This window comes from Cucurbita pepo, chromosome LG13 (genome assembly GCF_002806865.2).
Source record: "Cucurbita pepo subsp. pepo cultivar mu-cu-16 chromosome LG13, ASM280686v2, whole genome shotgun sequence".
Lineage (NCBI taxonomy): Eukaryota > Viridiplantae > Streptophyta > Magnoliopsida > Cucurbitales > Cucurbitaceae > Cucurbita > Cucurbita pepo.
Window position 1 is genome coordinate 1593959 of NC_036650.1, and position 22511 is coordinate 1616469.

The window sequence follows — 22511 nt, forward strand, 5'->3', positions numbered from 1 at the left end:
CGGAATCAGGCTCCACCCAGCGCGTATGACCCAAGATGATCGTCGCTGCAATCCAAAATGTGAATCGTCAACGTGACCCAATGAACGACGCACGACCTAGCCTAGTGCGCTAGACCCATGCAGACATAAGAATGACCCGAGCGCCCGAGTGACGTGACCGACCCACTTGATAACCTGTACGACCCATCCCTTACACGTGCGCGCGTGCCCCCTCTCGACTTACTTAGTGGCTTGATTGACAACTTATTTTCGACTCGACTCAATGACTCTAGCGGCATGAAAACAGCGTGAACAACTCGGGTCTAAGGTTTTGACATCGATTCCTACATTTTTTATCCTTCCAAAACTGATTTTGACCTTATCAAAGGAATTTAAGGTTGAAACAAACTTAAGGGACGGGCTAAGGCCAACCAAGTAAGTGGCTCTCATATCGTTTTTCTTGAATATTTTTAGATGAATTATATTTTTGTTTTGAATGTGTAAGTCCATGACATCGTTTATGATTTTTTTAATGAATGTTTCCATATAAGAAATGTCAGATCATGCATACGGTAACAACCTTACTGTTGAATGAAAGATAGAATCATTACAGACATCATTATAATTCACAAAACTTAGATCTAATTTAAACGTAGCGATGTGAACTCTCAAATTTACTATTAAAACACGTATAAATCAAATGGGTGTTACTTTTCGATCCACCTATTAAAAAACGACAAACCATGCATACAGTCAACGAAAGAGACCCCACACATAAATCTTGATAGAACATAAATTTGATAGTGACGAGGAAAATACATAGAAGTTTCTAGGAAGAGAGAGAGAGAGAGAGAGAGAGAGATTTGGGAGGATTGAAGATTTTGAATAACAAATTAATCACGAGATTCAGGTCGGTAGGGCTGGCAATGGCAAAGGCAAAGGCAGATTCATCATCAAACTTTGACCAAGTATACAGACCGCCCATTGTTCCCTTAGTTCACAAAACCAAACCTAATAAATTTACAACAACACATGTCACTGTCTCAATTCAACCATATCCTATGATCCTATGATGTTCCATATCATTAAACACATTAATTATATATACTTTATTTTATTTTATTTCCTATTTGACATTTCATGTTTTTTCTGTAATCTTACATTAATTCAAGTTGTATGATGCTGATGGACAACAACTAGTTAAAATATAGTATCAGGAAGTACCGCTTGTCGAACCTCGATATTCACGGGCTTATTAGCTAAATAGAACTGTTTATTAAAGTCCCTGATTAGCGGGTTAAGAAGAAAATCATGAATATATAAATAACAAAAATACGAGAGCAAAGTGGACATAACATACTATTGAGGAGATCTGTAAGAAAAAAATACTACTTTTTTTGTGCGATCAACGTTGAGATACTATAACTTTCGGTGGTATTTTTTAAAAATTAAAAATTAATAGAATTTCATATTAATATAATAAAATTTGTTTAGATTTAATAATAAAGTTTGGGACCCAATAAGCTATGTCATAAACCTAACACTTTATTATATAAAGTTGAATTAATTGTAAATTTAGCATAATTTAATTATGATTGGAAATTTTGTAAGCATGTAGGGTGTCTAATCAATAATTATTATAATTACCTTTTAAGCAATGGATTTATTATTATTATTTTAATATTAATGCACTACCGATGGCAAATACATATAATAAAATTTTATATTAACTTACGTAGGTTAGTCTATTATAAATTTAAATTTTATTAAAGAAAATTAAAATTAATTTTTAATAAAATGAAATTCAAAATATAAAGACGAAAATGAAATAATATAAAACGAATTTGCTCATTATTATTATTATTATTATTATTATTTTGAAGTTTTGAAAATACAATTAATAATTTTTTAAAACAAAACTTCATATATAATTATTCAATTGAAATAAAATTAAATGTATATTTTAAAAATAAATAAATAAGGAGCGGTGATGTAAATGTGGGCTTCAAAATGAAAGCCCAATACTTGGAGCTACAGACCGATCACATTCCAGTGACAGTATAAAAGGCTCTGCGAAGGCCTTCTAGGGTTTTGGTTATTCGGCCGTCGCGGAAGAGCAGCTCTTGTCGAACTGAGAACTAGGGCCATCAGAGTTACGCTGCCGTAGACGATAACCATGGGTCGTATGCACAGTCGTGGGTTTGTTTCTAATCCCCCATTTGTTTCTGATTCAATTCGATTTCATTTGTTGAATATGGATGAAACTATTTACAACATTGACTCCATTTTTGCATTTACAGTAAGGGTATTTCTGCCTCTGCATTGCCCTACAAGAGGACGCCGCCGAGTTGGCTCAAGATCTCTTCTACTGATGTACGTGATTTCTTGACACTCTTATTATCTGTTTGCCTGATAGTGAATGCTGTGGGAAAGTTCTGAGTCTTTTTTTTTTTTTTTTTTTTTTTTTTTTTTTTTTTTTTTTNGCGAAGAAGGGCTTAACCCCTTCTCAGATTGGTGTGATTCTTCGTGATTCTCACGGTATCGCTCAGGTCAGAAGTGTTACTGGGAGCAAAATCTTGCGTATTCTTAAGGCCCATGGTATTCTTCTTTTCCATATCTTGCTTGACGTTTGCGTCTGGGATTTTTGTTTGTTTACGAGCATTCTTGTCTCTGTAGGGCTCGCACCGGAGATTCCAGAGGATCTGTATCACTTAATCAAGAAAGCTGTCTCCATCCGCAAGCATTTGGAGAGGAACAGGAAGGACAAGGACTCCAAGTTCAGATTGATTCTTGTGGAGAGCAGAATCCACAGACTTGCTCGCTACTACAAGAAAACCAAGAAGCTTCCACCAGTTTGGAAATAGTAAGTTTACTTCGTATGCTGTTTGGTTAGACTGAGAGTCATTCCACATTTCATATGATCAATCTAAAGAATGTAGTTCATGGTTATGGATTATCTTTGATGTGGTGCTTTATTTTGAAACTATCAAATGATTAATTTAGATTCTTTTTTGTACTATAACTATTTTCATTCTAATTTTGAACTATCCTGCACCGAAGCTCCTGGTATTAAGCCTGGTCTATAGTTTGGGTTCTTATTACTTTATCTAACTGATCGAGAATCATTTAACTTATATGACCAGATAAAATTTTATGTTGACATGTGCTATGGCTCACAAACTATTACTCAAACATCTGACAAGAAGAAAGAATTTGAAAGAAACAGAAAAGAAGAATATTTTGTTTGTTATCCAAGGGAAAGTAGTGTGGATTTGTTAGCATTTTTTTAAAAAGAATTTGGGGTTTGTTCGGCATACCTCTATCTGCTATGTTTAACAGAGTGAATATCAAATTTGGAAATGGATGGCCTCAAATTTTACTTGTGCAATAGGGAGTTCTGCTTATGCATGTACAAATCTTATTGACTAAATTAGGATTTAGACCTTTGTTTTCATGTGAGTTCAGTTTCTCTGAATCTGCCAACTATTTTTAATAACCAGTTGCTAATCAATCATTGCAAAGTTGGTTGGCTTCAACTTTTGATGAATTTTCCCTTTAGGCTTGTGTTTTAAGTCACATATTCATGTACCATATGAAATGAGTGGACTTCTACTCTCTCTGCTATGTTTAACAGAGTGGATATCAAATTTGCAATATGTGGTTTTATTATCAAGGGCTGGATGCAATTTTCTTTTATTTGTGTTCAAGATTATAGTTAAAACGTCCAAAGCTTATTGACTAAATTAGGATTTAGACCTTTGTTTTCATCCAGCTTTAATTTTTCTGTAACTTCGAACTTTTGGTTAGATTCAACTTTTGATGAAGATTACCCCTCATGGGTCCATAACTGGTGTACTTGCCTTTCTTGGATTCTTTCCTTTTATGAATTGTTGGATATAGGCTTCTTAAGAAAAGTGTAGACATATGGTATTTCATGATATGCTTACATGTGTCCATGATTGATTATCAACTGCTTTATAACATTTGTTTTTCGTTGCAGTGAGTCAACAACTGCCAGCACCCTGGTTGCATAATTTTCAGTTAGAGTGATTGGTGGCTATATGACTCCATCTGTGATCGACTCAGTCGTTGTAAGGTCAGGTGGATCAGTGAAAGTTGTGAGTTGGTTTTTATTTATGGAATCTGTAGCTTCAATCTGTGATCGACTTCAGTCATTTGTGAGGTCAGGTGATTTAGTGAGAGTTGTGACTTAATTTTTATTTATGACATCAATTTTGACTTCTGTTTTTATTTAGTATGGAATCTGTAGACTTATTTAGCCAGATTTGAAAAGAAAACCAGTAAACACGGTGTTGCTTAGATGGTGGATCTTTTAATAAATTTCTTGAGGCAAGTTTGAAGAAAGCGCATTGGATTTTTTCTTTTGATGGCCAATACGATCGAAACCATCAATCTAGCACAAGTATTCTTCTTATGGACATGCACTACTTTGATCTTTTGAGGAAACAACCGAACCCACCTATGTTAACTATCCTTGTGAAAAATATTTTGATATTTTGTTTTTGGATTCAGAATTATATGGATTTTGTTGAATTATTCATAAAAGGGTTTTCTATGATTATAACGAAAATTATTAACGAGTTCTTGATACATGACAACCAATTCTGAAGTCTGCCCCATTTTGTTCTTGATGCACGACTACCAATTCTTGCCAGGTTGGCACACCATTTAACGCCTCAAGGTTGTCTATTTATATAATTATCAATATGATGAAAAATCCTACATCCAAGCAGTTAAATTTTGCACCATTTTTGGAACTATTGATCAATTTTGTATAGTTCTTTTCTGTTTCTTTTTTTTTAATAATTCATGACAGTCCAGAAGAAAAACAATGGAAATGTACACTTCATCGAGGAACACTTCTAATATATGTTGTTTTGATGACTGCCGATTATCCAAGAGCTACAATATTTCAGCAATAGTGAAATAAAGGACATGGGAATTAAAATTTACAGCAAATAAGGTTCACAAATGTGAAAGAAAAAAAAAAATCAAATGAATTTAGAGGCAGCGTGAAACAAACAAAACACGTGACGACATTGAGCACCAGAAAACGTTGATACCCAAGACTATGTGCAGCATACCAGTCTACTACTCCTACCAGTTCGGTATGAATGACAACAGGTGACTTGAACCAGCATCCTTCATGCCTAGCATCAAACAACCTACATAAATCATCTGAATGTAATGTAGTAGTAATACTGCCACGAGCACTTTATTTTCTCCGTGAGTAGATAAAAGCATCACATTAGCCAAATAACAAGCTTCAGCATTGACAAGTAGACGATCCTCTATACTATGAGATTCAGAACTCTCTGGGGCTGGAGGTGTCTCGTTTTCGGAAGGTGAACTTCCATTGCGTTCATTGTCATCCTCGTGTGTATCATCATCACCACCTCTTTCATCCTTCTTTTCACTAGGACCACTATCACTATCTGCTTTTGGGACAACCTGAACTAAATCTGGCCGTGCTTCTACCCCAACACGTCTCAAGTGCAGCTGTCAAAGACCATTTAAGATAAGATGGGAGCACATATGAATGTAAAAATGGAAAAAGAAAAAGAAAAAGAAGCAGTACTGGGCGTCATATTTACCTGAAGATGCAAGTTTACTTCATCAGGGCGTGAAAGAAATGGGAAATCGCCCCCTGTTTTCAAGTATGCTCTTCTGGCTTCAGAATATCTTTCATTCAGTTGATCTTTGAGTTGCAGTGGAACCGCACAATAGTCATTTGTCTTTGAGGGTCAGGTAACCGTGTCATGGAAAAAAAAAAGACAAAGTGAGGCAGAAAACAAGCTATTCAATCACCTTACATAAAACTTTCAATGCTAATAGGCAGAATTATCAAGTTAAAAGCACATAGCATCATCTAATCAGGACATCAAATTACAAATAGAAACTAACGAATATATCGGAAGTATAGAAGGCATACATCCATTATGGTAATAGACGAATCTGGAAGAAGAAGAGGTCCAACTGAGGCATCATCAACTGTTAGGGTCAGCCTTGAAGCCAAATCTTCTCTAGAAAGCATTTCCACCTGAACTGATGATATTAAATTCAGGGCTAAAGGAACTAGTCAATCAAATTGTATAAGCAATCTGCACAAGTACCATCATCTTTAACTGAGAAAAAAATGAGGCCCTAAAGGTGAAGAGAGGAACATACATACAATTCATATCACAAATAATAAAGCTGCTAATGTATCCATAAGAGGTGTCTATATGTAGATAAGGGACCAAAAATCTCGGAGAACTTGGTAACTACAGCTGAGAAGGTTCAACAACATTATTGTAAATGCAACTTTTATACTGGGAGCTAATACCATGACACAGAATATTAGGGATCCACAACATACTTCATTGGAATTACTAATATATTGACATCCACAAGAAATAGAGAACCATATAGAACTAATCCATTGCCAACTGAACTGTGAGGGGAAGAGAGAGAGAGAGAGCGAGAGAAAGATCCCAAGCAACACATAGTTTCTTAAAGAGTGGAGGAGGAATAAAAACTTGCGACTAAAGGTTTAAGACATGAACTGCTTAATTGAGATGGTTGCATTGTTTTCAGAACCAGAAACCAACCCAACATCACTAACTTGCCAAAATGGATGCTAAATGCTAAAAAGAAAAGTTGAGTACGCTTCATAAAATCAATCTTATCAAATAAATGATACTAATAATTAAAAACCATGATAATAGTTAACTAAAAATAAGGTTTCAAACTTCGAAGTACCTGAGAAACAACAAAGTCTACAGAATCGGCGATAAAAGGTTCATGCGGACCATCACGAATTCCTGTTAAGACATACCTTTTCAGCAAAAAAGATGGGGCCCAACTAACACTGCATAAAGCAATACCAAAATCATGCGAGTTAATATTGAAGGAAAATTTTATACTGAATAACAACAAAAAATTTGAATGAAAGATTTTGGATCGGGAACATGTAATTTACAAATTTAGGGTACGTCAGCAACATATTGTTACAGCATTAAAGCTAAGGCTACAAAAATTGGACAAAATAAAGCAGAACACTCTCTGGAGAGAGTTGAAAAAAGTTGAGGGAGATGGAAAGGGCAAAGGAAATAAATATATATGCCCAAGTCGCCAGTATTAAATCCATTGTATAATATAAAGTAAAGTGTGCCAATGCCTTCACTTTCAGATCAGATATTGCAACTTGAGAGTGAAAATGGTTATACAGAATCTCCCGTGTATCAACGCACACGAGGATTTATGTTCCAAAAACGGAGGTTTGGGGATAAAGGATAGAAAGATCGTAGCATTGCTTTCCAAAGAGTTATAGAGGTCTCCACCTTCATGGGTACAGAAAATTCCAGATAGGATGGAGGTCCAAAATGTGATAGGGGATCAACAAAAGCCCAGGGACACACATCAGAATGCATTCCCTTCAGGCTGGTGCTTTTTTAGCCTTCTCAGATAGGAATTGGCAAAAATATTATTCTGTAAATGCAACCAACGATGACTAGTTTTTAAATGGCTCACTAAAGGAGAGGCTCGCAGGGCCCACATAAGCAGTTTAAAACATCCTCCAGCCAGCAATGTGTTGGAAGTATCTGCTACAATAGGGCTGATCAAGATGCTCAGAAGTTGAATAGACTGTTTGATTCGAGATTCAAAACTTCCAGCTGTGTAATCAGAGAGAGATTAGAACATGGCTAGTATATAGTCCTGCCAGGCATTTTATCATGTAAATCGTTATTCTTTGGCATCTATTAGTATCACAAAATGGAGATAATCTGGAAGCAGAAAATGCCCAAAAAATCAATTAAATTTATTCCTCGGAAAAGAAGCTTCGGGGAAATTATACACGGCAGAAATGCTAAAAATGGCTATCCTTATCTAGCCCTAATTTCTATTTGGCAAACCTTCGTAGAAACAGTCTGAAAGACAAGCCGAAAATGCCCAAAAAATCAATTAAATTTATTCCTCGGAAAAGAAGCTTCGGGGAAATTATACACGGCAGAAATGCTAAAAATGGCTATCCTTATCTAGCCCTAATTTCTATTTGGCAAACCTTCGTAGAAACAGTCTGAAAGACAAGCCGAAAATGCCCAAAAAATCAATTAAATTTATTCCTCGGAAAAGAAGCTTCGGGGAAATTATACACGGCAGAAATGCTAAAAATGGCTATCCTTATCTAGCCCTAATTTCTATTTGGCAAACCTTCGTAGAAACAGTCTGAAAGACAAGCCCACTGTTTTCGCCACTGTCCTTGTAAAATTAGTTTTCAGAAGAAGCTTCCGTTACTTGCAATTAGCTGGTGTTCCCGCTTTCTGGCAAAGGAACTTGAGCAATTTCCATGTGGATTTCATCTTAGAGGAAAATGGGGCTTGTGGTCCAATGCCACAAAACTTTTCTTTAGGAAATGTGATTTTGGAGGAACCATAGGATTTTCAGGGAAGCATCTAGAGATTAGGAAGAAATCTACAACTTCGTCAAATTTTGTGGCATCTAAATGATGCATTCTTTCCAAATCGTTTTGTAACCCTACAAACTTAGGAATGAGAATCGGACATTTCATGTAAGCTCCCTTCCCTTGTGGTTGTCCTTCTCTTATACTTGAAATTTTATCGATGGAAAAAGTCTCAAGTTTCTCCACTCGACAAGATAGGAACATATCTAATTTGTCCAAAATTGCATTTCCAAGTTTATAGTAGCAGAGACTATGGTAGTAGCATAGAAAATATTTTGGCATCAATAACTTACATAATAACAAAAGTTATAGATCTCATAAATCTGTACTCAGTAATGAATAAAATAAATTTAGAAAGAAAAGAAATGGCACCAGGAGCGTACATTGGAGCCCATGGCATTGCTGCAGAAAAACTTTTAGTCTCGATAAACGAATTAGATAATATCAAAGATTTAACACGTCTTGGCCGATGTTGAGCGAAAAGTTGTGCTAGAAAGCCCCCGAGTGAAGTGCCATAGAGATGTATCTGTTAAAAGCACAGCTGTTAAGCTTTAGAAGTCTTTAGTTTGCCAATCATTTCAAAACCATGAATATTGTATATAAGTTGCAATAATGAACAATAAAGTCAGTATCTATTATACCAAATTGATTAACAGAAGCAGAAGAGACCTGCTATCATCATAGAAGACGTCTACTATATCATCATACAAAATTGTCACTTTGTCCCCATATCAAATCTATCACAGATGAAATCAGTCAAGAAAGTTAATCATGCAAATTTTTTAGAGGTCATTAGGATAAGCCAAATCCATTATATTACATTATAAATAACCAAATTCAAATGATACTCATAAGCTGAAGTTGGTGTTACAAAAATTTTCCTTTTCATACATTCTAAAATCAAAATCTGCTCAACTTTATGGAACCTAGAAATATTTCTACTCCGCTCATAGGTTTATGGCTATGTATCATAACAAATCCTAAATAGTGGTTCATGTTCGGCAAAATTTTGTTTCTAAATCACAGCTTAGCTATTTCAACTTAAATATAACAACCTCAGCAAATGCACCCATTCACACAGAAAATAAAATATGAGTCAGATAATATACAAGAGAATAGAAAAGAGTTGTATTTATGACAAGAAAGACAAAGGAAAATAAAATAACATTATGAGATTGACATAAGCAAAAACCTTACATGATGAACATCTATAGCATCCAAGAACTTTTCAAATGCTTGAATCCACTCTTGATGATTCCATACACGTGGAATATCAACAGAAATTATCCGATAACCCTGTATGTAAGAAATGATGTAATTCAGCAATATTCGCCCAATATATTTGAATGCACAACTTCAGAAGTAATGGTAATAACAGAACACCTTAGATTCACGAGCAAAAACTAAAAGAAAGAAAAAGAAAGAAAATATATACGTGAAATCCATAAATTCAATAATGCCACTCAGATAGCAGCAATTCCATATTATTATGCAGGATGAAATTTCTTGACACAAACGTTATCTACTTCAAAATTAATTGATTTGGGTAAAGGTATCTACAGTCAAGTTATCATAAGCCATAATCTACGCAGAGACCTGTTTGCACAACAGGAGAAAGGGTTGAGCTCGTAAGGAATAGGTAAAGGTCATTCTAGGGCGGCTTTACTTAAAATGCTTATGGCATTAACAACCTAGTGTGCAGCGGTATACACTGCCCAGAGACATTAGCCTAATGGCTTTATTATACTAAATTCTTTTCTCTACAAGGGAAGGAAAAAATGCAGGACCAATTGCATTGATACTTGAGGAGCATTTCTAGCTCATGCCGACAGTAAATCTGAAGGATAGCATAAAATAAACACCCTACATAGTTGATGTTCTCTGATCTCGACAGAGCAGCGGAAAACACTGAAATAGAAGACCACGAATCGAAATAGCAATCGAGGACGGGGACAGTGGAATAGACTCCCAACATATTTCAAATATATATATATATATATATATATACTTTTTTGGTGAAAATATCAACGTGAAGCAGCAGTACCTTCATTGACAAAAACATAATTTGTTTGTAATAGACATCTGCCGTCCCCGCTATTCCAGGAAGACAGATAAGAGGCGGTACAACTTTCGGACCAAAATCATAGTATCGCCATTGTTTGGTGCCAATCTGCAAGAGTAGACATAATCATCTGAATAAGAATCAAAAGAAAGCCGAGTGAAACCTAAAACCGCAACAGAAAAGAAAATCCTCACTCCTAAACTCAAAAACAGCTATCCGGAAACCTTCGTACATCAATAACTATCATAATTGGACAAAAACAAAGGAGAAAACAAAGTCGTCGAATGAAATCAATGCAAGTAATTGTAGAATCACAGGGGATAAAGAAAACCCTACGAATTCGAAATCGGAGGAGAAAATCGATAGAGAAACTTACAGGAATCCGGTGAAGAGGGACCTGAGATTTGAAGTAGATGAAATCGCCGGGCGCCGAGGAGACGCCTTTGATTCCCATAATTTGAAAGCTCTAAAACCTCTCTGTTCTTCCTCTCAGAAATTCTTGGATTTTATTGGAAGGAGGAATTCGGGTTGATAGCTAGCGAAGCGAAAGCCAGATGGGTGGGCCCACTCTTCCAAACCTATCATTCTTTTTTCACAACAAAACCCCTTCCCCCTTTCCTTTAACCGCCTCTTGCATTTGCTTTTTACACCTTTTTATTCTTCTCGTTTCTGAATATCCCCCAAATTTGTTAATTTATTATGATTGGGATACTTTCTTCTTATCAAACCACTCCTCCAACTTTTTATATTTTCAATTTCCTCCCCAGTTATTTATTTATTTACTGTCTTCCATTTTTTGAAAAACTTATTTTTAGCCCCTCTGATTATAAAAATGTTTATTTGTTACTTTTTAGGAAAGTTGATCCAATAATGTTTACAGAATATAGGGCAAAATCGAAATTAAAGAGTAAAAAATGGATTTTTTCTTTTCAAAAAAAAGAAAATGGTAAGTATTGGGCTTGGGCCGGATGCTCTTACCTGATTAAATGGGCCTGTTTTATCTTCCACGTTTTGGAAGTTTTTTTTTTTTTTTAAAAAAAAAAATTTCTTTCTTATTTATTTAATAAAGATATTCGTTAAATTCATGGTAACAAAAACTATTGAAATAGAAATTTTTTTTGTTTAAACAAGAAATGGAAAGAAACCCTTAAAACGGTGGGGTTGCGCTTGGAGGGCCTACTAGCTATAAGTCTATGATGATGATAACGATGATGAAAGGGACTGGTAGAATATGTAAACAAGAAACCCTTAGAACCTTACAAACAAACCCTCTAAAAAAGATGAGCTTAGAAGAATTGATATGTGAGAATTGATGGCTCAATAAGGTCAAAGAGAAAAGAATTTTATAGTTTCTGTTTTTTTTTTTTTTTTTTTTTTTTTTTTTTTTTTTTTTTTTTTTTTTTTTTTTTTTTTTTTTTTTTNTATATATAACTTAGGAATGTACTCGTAAGTATGAATAAGACACGACGAATGGATCAATAAAAATAAGATTTAGGAAAGAACTAAGAAAACTATAAGCAAGTTACTTATTTTTTCAAATGAAGGTTAGATAGAGCGATCAAGAGCATGCCTAAACTGCAGGGTTTTAGGGATCGAGATAGATAAGTGGCTTGTATTTCTCATACCTTATATTTTTATGAACTCGGTTATCAATTTGTAAATTGTGCTCCTATTGTTCTTCTATTTTTACATGAATTTCATTAAATGCAAGCACGCTTCAACTTTCGTATCAGTTAGTGATAGTTCATGGCTTGAGTACAACCCATCGAAGTTTCATGCGGTTAATCCTTATGTGAAAATTCGGGTGGGTCATCTAGGTAGTTCCTGCCACCAACTTGTTGATTTGGACCCACCGCTGGGGAGAGAGCGTTTACAAATAAATAGTGATCGTTGCATCCAACCATTATAACGGGACAAGATTGAAGCCTACTTGTTTCTTCTGCCCGATCATAATGCTTGTATACTTCGATCATCATATAGCCAAATCACAACAATCTAATATTCATACACCAAACATTATGATTTATTTTTACTAAATTTAAAATTACTTGCACACTAATACGTTATTCAAACCAAATAGAGGTCCAAATTGGATAGCCTTGGCGTAGGAATAGCAACCAAAGGGTTCAACTTCTTGTTGACAACTCCAAACTTCTCATCGAAATCAAGCACTGAATGTTGAGGCAATTCCCACTCAAAAGCATGCAACAACGACGCCAATATGAGCATCAACATCCTCTCAGCCAAAGGGATCCCTGGACATGACCTCTTGCCATATCCAAACGGGCTGAACTCCATGGCACTCCCACCAAGCTCGTATTTCCCACCACCTTCATTCAAGAACCTTTCTGGCATGAACTTTAAGGGGTTCTCCCAAACTTTAGGGTCTCTTAGAATGGCCCAAATGTTGCAATACATGGCGGAACCCTTTGGGATGGAGTAGCCCTCAAGGGTGATTGTGCTGGTGAGGCTACGAGGCACCAAGAGAAATATAGGTGGGTGTAAACGAATCGTCTCTTTGACCACTGCATTTAGAAAGCTTAATTTGGGCATGTGAGATTCTTCTGCTGCTGCGTCTAAACCCACCACTTCTCTTAGCTCTTCTTTCACTTTCTTCATTGTGTTTGGATGCTGCATTAGCTCCGCCATCGCCCACTCAATTGTTGTCACTGTTGTTTTGGTTCCACCAATGACCATGTCCTGTTACCATACACAAATGACATGTCCTTAATAACTCGATTGGTGTAGCCAAATATGAGCATCAACGGTTGTATTTGTTGTGAACATACACGTAGAAAACACTAACTAGCTTCCAAATTTTTTTTAATACCAAAAATTTAGTAACGGTTAAAGACTACTAACCTCCACAATGGTTTGTCCATTTTGAGCATAAACTCTTGTGACTTCAAAAAGCCTCATAATATCCTTACTTATAGATGATCTTAGACTTTCTCCCAACCATCCTCGTCAACTACTACCAATTCTATTGGAGTTTATTCATTAGTAACTTATTATATTAAATCTACGGACAATTATAATTATTCCATAAGTTAGTTATCTATTTAGTGCTATCGATTCTACTCAATTTACTCCATAAATTAGTCCATAAATTAGTAACTTATTCTACTAAGTCGAGTTAAAATCGTACCAATAGCAAGGCCTTGAGTTGGTCATCTGTAATGGGGTTTGAATTATCTTGGTCGTCCTCGAGCTCTAACAGCAACTGCAAATATCCTCCCTTTACCACACCATTTCCTCCCGTCTTCCTCTGTTCTTCAATGGCGGTATTCAGAATCTCATCACAAACACGCATCGCCTTCTTCGTTCTACTCGCAATTCCCTGCAAATCAAACCAACCCAATATCGGGAAAATATCCGACAAATTAGGAGTTCCAAGCAGCACCGCCAGTTCATCCATCACTGCCCTGAACTTAACATCCAAATCAATCCCATCCTCTCCGATCAGCCGCCCGGAGTCGCCCCATGTCATTGCCAAAACCGATTTCATAGTAGCAAGGAAACCCACTTTGCCGATGTCTATTGGGGTTCCGGCCGATTCAAACACGCCTTTAATCACTTTTCTCACCTCTTGTCTTCGGACAGAATAAGACGCATCGAGAAATGATTTGCTAAGCATTTTCCGGACGAAGATTTTCCTCAGCTTCTTCCAATCGTCGCCGTCCTGGGTGAAGACAATGCCGGAGCCGTCGTAGCTGCAGAGAAGAGCACAAACGGTGGTATCTCGGTTGGGGAAGACAGTTTCGTGGTGGCGGAAGGCTTCATTGATGGAGGAAGGGGAGTTAAGAACGACGCACAGCTTGTTTCCGATCCTGAGCTTGAAAACAGCGCCGTAGATTTCGGCCAAATCGGCGAATGTGCGGTGGATATTTCGCAATAAAAATGGAAGGTATCCGACCAGCGGCAGGCCACGGGGGCCCGGAGGCAAAGAGGGACGCCGGACTTTTGATCGGAACCAGAAAAGAGCAAAAGTGACGACGGAGACTAAGAAAATGGCGGTTGAAATTTGTTTGACTTCATCCGAATCAAGGGACCAAAATGAGCAGAGGAAAGCAGAGATTGACATTGTAATTACCGATATTTGGAGTCCAACTTGAAAATGTCGAACTAGTAGTAGCCTTTTATAGAGTTTTTTTTTTAGCTAAATTAAAAAAATATTTGAAAAAATATAAATAAAACAATAATAATTATTGTTAATTCTAATTTAAATCAATTAATTATAGGCCATTATTATTAATTATAATTATAATTTAAATCAATAAATTATACTTAGTCAGATTAACGTCATCAAAATTAAGAACAATAAATAATTAATAATGATTAGTATAATTATTCAAAATCAATTTTTCTAAGCAAACTCATGTTAATTAATAACTAATTAATTAATTAATTAATGATTTTAGTCAATATGCAACTTATATCCTTTTTAAGTCTAGACTTTATATGGAATATTTAATTTAATAGAGCAGTCATAAGTCGATATATTTTTACAACGGTTCATGTTTTTTTTTCTTCAAATAGTTATTGTTTAATCAAAGATTGATTTACTTTTTTTAATTTTTGTTGGAAAAAGATAAACGAAATTATAATATAATCAAATTTTATTACTACAGTAAATTTAATGTGACAACTTTGTAAGAGACCTAGTCGTAACAAATTTATTGAAATACTGGGTTAATAAGCGAAACCAATTGGTTAAGATACTTTTAATTAATTTTATTACTAACAAGTGTAAAAATATTGTTAAAGTTGAATAAATTTGCGATTAAATTATAACTATTTCTTATATAAACGTTTTGAATGATCTCTTAAAATTATATAAATTGAATTGAGTTTATTTATAAATTTCAAATAGTTAAAAAATAATTAGATATGAAATTTAAGATTTTGAAATTGAGTTTTTAAAGTTATTTAATTAAAAATATTTAAAATTAAAAACTTTAAATTTTGTAATTTAATTTAAAATTTTTTTTGTCAACAATCATTATCCAATTTAAATAAATGATTACGTAAATGTAATATTTTATAATTTAAAAGATATCTAAATATCTGGCACTACACGTCCTCTACTTTTGTTTTATTCGTCATAAAAGCACATGTGACGTACACCGATTTTTCTTATAAGATTATAAATTTAATCTTCAAATTTAAATTTATCTTTAAATTATAATTTTAGTCTGACATATGCTTTAAATTTATGTTTAATAAAGTAATTATTTTTTTTTAAAAAATTAATTTTTAGGAATTTTTTATATAAAAAATTTGAAAGTGTAAGAATATATTAAACATTTTTTAAGTTAATTTAAAAAAAAAAAAAAAACACAAAACAACTTGTAATTTAACTATATTTTTAAAATACTAAAATAAATGACCAATCATATTCTTAATTATTAATTTAAAAGGTAATAATGACTGGGGATAATTTGTCTGCCTCCAGACATATTAATTTATTAGACACCATTAACTCCTAAGTTTGGTTGGTTGTTTGAATTATATTTTTAATAATTCAAGCGATAGCTGTTATAAGGTTAAATTAATCCAAATATCTTGTCTAAAAATACTGTTAAATCTAAAAAAATTTAATTGATTCCTCTGATTTATCTAAAAAAAATAAATAATAAATAAATAATAAATAATGATGGTGTTAATATAACAAAGCAATTTGAATCTTAGACACTTTTACAACATTAATTATAGTAAATAACTAGTATGTTCATAAGTATTAAAACTTAATGAGTTTGAATACTAACCTTTTGTAGTTCAAACTCCTTTTTCCTCACGAACCGGTTTCGAACCACCACTGGTGTCTTCTTCACTATCCTCCAACCTTAGAACGGGATTGTGGAATTCGATGAGTTACTAAACTTGGGAGGGATTTTGTATATATGAAGTGAGTGTTTGTGAAAAGTTTTTCTCAAAGTTTTTCACCAAGAAGAAGAAGACCTTCCGTGTACCATGATCACTTTATTTAAAGAGTCATGTTTGCATGTTCATGCAAATTTGAGATCACCAAATTTTGACACTCAAAATCCCACTCAAATGTTTGGGATTATGTGAAGAAGCATGCATGTTTGAGTTAACCAAATTTTGACATTCAAAATTTCACTCAAACTTGTGAGGTTTATTTGGCAAGTATGCAAGTTTGGTTAAACCAAATTTTGACACCTCAAAATTCCACTAACATGGATTTTTCCATTAAACGAAGTCAACATTTTGACTTTTTTCATTTTAATACAACCATTAATTTGAATAATTAATTTCAAATTAAAGTGATTAATTAAACTATTTAATTAATATTTAATATTAATTCAAATGCCAATCTCAATCAATTCCGACACATAATTGATTAAGATATTTAAATCTTATTTAAATATCTCAGATTCTCTCTTTTTGTTTAATTCGTAAATAAAACAAAAATGCGGTTAAATATATCATATATATATGGCGCAATTCCCTAATTTGAATTCGAACACTTCGAACTCACTCGTCACACTGTTCTATGGTTTAGTCCGATATGAGCTAGCAGAGGGACCTAATGGACCTATAGATCATGGGCTCCAACGATCCAAGATTAACCGGTTAAACTCATTAACCTTGTTAACCAACATTCGTTAACTACTAGGACACTCCACTATAGCCTAGTAGTTGCACTCCCCTCACTATAGATATATTTCTGTCCATTTGATATAACCATGATTAGTAAGTCGATCCTTCACAGGTTGTTCGTAACTAGAGCTGGGTCAATTTACCGTTTTACCCCTGAAGTTACTTCTTGTTCCTTATGTCTCACTGATCCTCTAATGAACAATTGGTTTGTGGTCCAACCAGTAAACCGAATCCCTCTCAGGCCAATGAGAGGGTGGGGCCCCTTGTTCAAGACCTGGAGTCAGTGCTTAAGGGAACTACCTTTCTTCTATCCCTAAAAGTGGGTAGGAGTGAATTCCGTCTTGCACCCCACGTCCCCAGCCATTCACCCAGTCTTACCCCTGAAATGGGAGGCCTGTTGAGTCGGCGAACTAGAGCCACTCTCACCCATGCAAATCTAAGGATAATTCCGAATAAACAGGAGTTCATGGTTAGCTCAGGATTAAAACCGAGTTACCTAGGTTATCGAATGAAAAGAAAATCAGTCTCAACAGTAAACGACTTTATAAAGTGAGAGTGGTTTTCTTCATGGTCCGATCTTATGCAATACTCATTGCATAGGACGCCCCCACTCACATGTCTCCACATGTACAATTTAGTGATCACATTGTTTATATCATATACAAAAGTGGGCCGCATCCATAGTGTCCTCAGAATAAGGTACTCTATACTATAGATCATTTTGACTATATACTTGAACTTGATCCACTCTTATGTCTCAACGTATAGTTCAAGTAATCATACTATAGTCAAAGTATTCTTAATTTATTGGATTTAGATTAATGATTGTAAAGTTCATGTTTAATATGTCACGATTTGTTCATATATGTAATAATAAAGCTGTCATATGAAAACAATTAGAGGTTCGTCATCTAACCCCTAATCGTAAACTTGATTCTATAGTTACTTAGATAGAGTATAAATTGTAAGGTTTGAAGGAACAACAATGGCAGAAGCAGAAGCCATGGATAAGCTTACTGATACAGAGTAGGGTCGGATAGTCTGGGCGTCGGGATGAGAACAAGAGGCGTCTTCATCTTCAAAACAATCCCAAATTTCTCCTCAATTTCCAGTTTCTTACCCTCTTCCAGTTTCCAATTAAAGGAATGCAAGAGCGTAGCAAGCAAGTACATGAACGTTCTTTCCGCCATGGCAATCCCTGCACAGTTTCTTCTGCCGGATCCGAACGGGAAGTAACGAAAATCACTCCCGCCGAAATCCCACTTCTGGTTGTTCAGAAACCTCTCCGGATCGAACACCAATGGATTTTCCCATTGGTTGGGGTCTCGCTGAATGGCCCAGACATTGATGAACACTCGAGAGCCCTTTGGGATTGTGTATTTGGAGATGATGGTGGTCTCACTTGGGGAGTGTGGCACTAGCAGGGGTAGAATTGGGTGCAAACGCAATGTTTCTTTCATTACGGCTTTTAAATATGGCAAACTATGAATGTGGGACTCCTCCACCATGTTGTCTTCTCCCACCACGGCAGCTACTTCTTCCTGTGCTTTCTTCAGAGTTGCAGGGCTGTTTATCATCTCTGCCAGCGCAAACTCTATGGTGTTTGACGATGTGTCTGTCCCCCCAGTCACCATATCCTGCCCACACAACCCCATTTCCATTTCTCAAATTTTTGTCCACAAACATTAACTAGAAGTTAAGGAAGTGAAAGAATCACCGACAATCTTCACAATTAAAGCACTTGGTCCACAAACCTAAAATTTGGTCCACAAACCTAAAATTTGGTCACAATTTGTAAACTACTACTAATGGTTGTATAGGTTAGGCATTAATTGTACTAAGTCTGCTAATAATTCTACTAGTTACTCTATTCTACTAGATCTACTAACAATTCTTGTTACGGCTTCTTCCTCTAAATGATAAGTTTAAGTGGACTTCTCACGACATTGTAGACAGCGAACTGCCCACATCGCCGCAATCCGAACACTTCACCGGACCATTCAATCGGTAGGAGCGACGGGCAGTGTGTACAAAGGGCAGAGGCATAGCCAACACGAGCTGATCACTCTCGCGTACTAGGAATTCCGGGTTGAATACCAACCATTGTAATGATCTATCCCATTAAGATGAAATTTCAAAGATTGGTCAAAGCTATAGACTCGTTGAATACATCTAAGATCCATAATTTACCGACTTGTTTTAAGGAATCAATTAAAAATTATACAAGTTAAAGCACAATAAACTTGTAATATAACATAAAAAGAGGGATTAAAATGAGTGTTACCATGAGCAAGGCTTTGAGGTGGGTGATGGTGAGAGGAGTTTTGGAGTCGCCGGAATCTTTCACCTCAAGTAAGAACTGCAAGAAATCTTTACTCTTGGCACTCTCGCCGTCCTCCCCACCGGCAATTTTCAATCGTTGATTGATCATGTTCTCGAAAATGGTATCAAATTTGTGAGCAAGCTTATGCATCTTCTTTTCAATGCCTTGGAGATCGAAACGAGCCAAGCTTGGAAAAAAGTCCGAAACATTAGGCTTTCCAAGTAGCTCAGTCAAGTCAGAAACTGTCTCTCTGAACTCAGCTGCAAGGCTATCCCTCTGGTCCCCCTCCATTATCCCACCCCACAACATGCTCGTAACCACATTGAAAATCGTCAAAAAACTCTGTTCTCCAACATTCACCGCCGACCCGCCTCGCCCGTACAGGTTAGCGACGGTGTTTCTGACCTCTCTACGGCGGAGATCGTATACGGACTCCAAAGTGGCGTTGCTCAGCATCTTGACCACACAAACTTTTCTCAACATTCGCCACTCGGCTCCATATGGGGTCCAAGCTATGTCGGAACCACCGTACGTGGCGGCTCTCCCAGCCTGAGGAACGTCACGATTGGCGAACGTGACATCGTGGTCTTTCAAAATCTCGCGTGCCACGGAGGGTGAATTGACGATTATACCCACCTTATTACCCAATTGGAGCTTTACAATTGGCCCGTATTTCTGCCCCAAGTCTCTGAAATAGGTGTGAAGTTCCGGGTCGAGAAACGGCAGGTTTCCGAGCAGAGGAACTCCCAGAGGACCTGGTGGCAGAGTCACGCGCCGACGCGTAACTTTAGTATAGAGGAAAATTAGTAGACCGGCGAAAAAGACGGTGAAGAGGAGACGGGATTGGTTATCGGCGGCGTGAATCCACCGCCATGGGAGCAAGAAATTGAGGGAATCTATGAGGGTTTGAAGAGAATTGGAGGTGGTTTCCATGGCGGAGTGGCAAAAGAGGGAGAATTGGGTGGAGTTTTGTAATGTTGGCGAAGGGCGGCAGAGTTTTGGTCACCGTAGAAATTCGGTGGAGATAAGACAGATCAGGAATCTTTGGCTCTGCTCTCATCTTCCAGTGGGATCAATCAGTACCGTTTAAGGAAAAAAAATCTCTTTAAATTTTTAAAATTATATATTAAAATTAAATGATGATAAATTTGTATTATATATAATATTGAAAGGGTTAAAACGTGACACGTTTGTTGTAATGTACCTGTTTTTCAACCTTCTTTTTAGGTTTACTTCTAGACTCCCTTGGTTGGAATGATAAGTTTGATAAAACACATGGCCTTATAGGTAATGATAAGTTTGATAAAACACATAGACTTATAGATTGAAGCAACCTTTGGGTTCTTCTTAAATTTGTTCTTCCCTTCCTTTTTCTCCCTTTTTCTCTCTGACCCATTGATTTCTTCTTTATTTTTTTTTGTTGTCAATGCCAATGGATGTTTTTATAAGACGTTGATAGTCTTTCAATGTTATCTAGGTACCACATGCTCGTCTCCACTTGGTCTTCTCCATCTATGAAGGGGTTCGCCGTAACCTTCTCTTCATTGAGCATCAACAAGCTGGGCATTTTTTCGGCCAACATTAATGCGGGTTCTTCATCATCCGTGACCATGAGGTTTGTCTTCTCATCGTGCTTCTTGTTACGGTGCTCTGCCGCATAATGCCCGTATTTTCCACAAGAGTAACCGTTGATCATACTCTTATCCTTCTAGGGGTTGGAATGGTCATGAATTTGTGAGGTATTATCTTGATCTCCTCTGCCACCAAGTCTGTGGCCATGTACGCGATCACGTCCACAATCTTTGTTTTCCTTGTCAGGGCTGTTGTCACGTCCCCTTGTACCTGAAAAAGAAAAGTCAACCACATCTTTCTTTTTCGTCCGTGTGAGCCACTGCTCATGTGTGAGTAAGAGGTATTTCTCCTCCTCTTTGTCTTCGTAGCCCCAAAAGCTCTCCTCATGGACTTTTAGATAACCAATGACCTCCCCAACTGACATGTTCTTGAGGTCGCCGAACTGCTCAACGGAGGTAACAATTTGCATGAATCTTGGGGCAACAGCTCGAAGGAACTTCTTGGCGACGAAAATCTTCTCCACCTTGTCACCTAACAAATGGATGTCGCTGACTATCATCGTCAACTTCATGGCAAGTGAAGGACTGATCCTTTTGCGCTAGTACTATTGCAAGACTGGTACTTGGCGGCTCACAAGCAACGTATAGACTGATGGTTGCCCATAACTCACTAGCTCTCTTTTTCAGGCCCTTTCTAATCTCTTTCTAGTATGGTTCCTCTACGATCACACTGAATGTCCTGTTGAGATATGATTCAAAGTATTCAAAATGAAGATATGATTTGAAGTAGTTGAGATATGATTCAAATATTCAAACTACCAAGATTTTAGGAGATTGTTAGTAGATTTGAATTTATCTAGATTTGCATGATTTACTATTTCTGGTTCAGTGTATTAGCTATAAATACTGGAATTGTGTAACCCTCTAAGCATCAAGTCAGTAGACATTAATAAAGCACTGCAGCTTCTATCTATTTTATCTATTCCTATCTCTTTCACTATCCCTCTTTCCAACAATTTTGGTATCAGAGCCAAGTTCGTTCGACACGAGGGCGAGTGATTATTTTCTTTCACAAAACAAAAATGGCAGTAGCTGGTTTTTCTTCCTCTGCACCGTTGTTACCAATCTTTAATGGTGAGAAATATGAGTGGTGGAGCATCAAGATGAAGACCTTGCTCAGATCGCAGGAGCTATGGGACTTGGTGGAGCACGGGTTTGTTGATCTATTAGAACCCACAATAGAAGAAAAGGAGAGACTAAGAGAAACCAAGAAAAACGATGCCAAGGCTCTATTCATTATTCAGCAAGCAGTTCATGAGACTATCTTTTCACGAATTGCAGCAGCAACCACATCAAAGCAAGCATGGTCAATTCTACAGAAAGAGTTTCAGGGAGATTCAAAAGTCATAACAGTGAAATTGCAATCTCTAAGACGTGATTTTGAAACTCTGCTCATGACGAATGGCGAATCAATTGCTGATTTTTTGT

The 22511-nt window shown here is 36.3% G+C and overlaps 4 protein-coding genes across 5 annotated transcripts; 1 reads left to right on the forward strand and 3 right to left on the reverse strand.

Annotated features, from left to right (window-relative positions):
- Positions 1–2028: 2028 nt before the first annotated feature.
- LOC111809388 (40S ribosomal protein S13-like) lies at positions 2029–4299 on the forward strand. Its single transcript, XM_023695840.1, has 5 exons — positions 2029–2178; positions 2280–2382; positions 2469–2577; positions 2656–2842; positions 3980–4299. The coding sequence occupies exons 1-5, from the start codon at positions 2156–2158 to the stop codon at positions 4011–4013; spliced, it is 456 nt and encodes a 151-aa protein (XP_023551608.1). The 5' UTR covers positions 2029–2155; the 3' UTR covers positions 4014–4299.
- Positions 4300–4840: 541 nt separating this feature from the next.
- LOC111809385 (maspardin-like) lies at positions 4841–22147 on the reverse strand. 2 transcript variants are annotated; one of them, XM_023695836.1, is made up of 9 exons: positions 22137–22147; positions 10882–10987; positions 10488–10613; positions 9641–9739; positions 8827–8969; positions 6742–6850; positions 5933–6040; positions 5595–5735; positions 4841–5499 (listed from the first exon to the last, which is right to left on the reverse strand). In XM_023695836.1, the coding sequence occupies exons 2-9, from the start codon at positions 10957–10959 to the stop codon at positions 5098–5100; spliced, it is 1206 nt and encodes a 401-aa protein (XP_023551604.1). In that variant the 5' UTR covers positions 10960–10987; positions 22137–22147; the 3' UTR covers positions 4841–5097. The 2 variants fall into 2 exon arrangements, with proteins under 2 accessions (XP_023551604.1, XP_023551605.1); XM_023695837.1 differs by lacking the exon at positions 22137–22147 and having other exon boundaries at positions 6742–6803; positions 8816–8969; positions 10882–11113.
- On the reverse strand, positions 12573–14591 carry LOC111808656 (ferruginol synthase-like). The gene is made up of 2 exons (XM_023694773.1): positions 13654–14591; positions 12573–13205 (listed from the first exon to the last, which is right to left on the reverse strand). Exons 1-2 carry the CDS (start codon positions 14587–14589, stop codon positions 12573–12575), a joined length of 1569 nt encoding a protein of 522 aa, XP_023550541.1. The 5' UTR covers positions 14590–14591.
- Positions 17963–20530, reverse strand: LOC111809384 (geraniol 8-hydroxylase-like). Its single transcript, XM_023695835.1, has 2 exons — positions 19414–20530; positions 17963–18766 (listed from the first exon to the last, which is right to left on the reverse strand). Exons 1-2 carry the CDS (start codon positions 20383–20385, stop codon positions 18143–18145), a joined length of 1596 nt encoding a protein of 531 aa, XP_023551603.1. The 5' UTR covers positions 20386–20530; the 3' UTR covers positions 17963–18142.
- Positions 22148–22511: the final 364 nt, after the last annotated feature.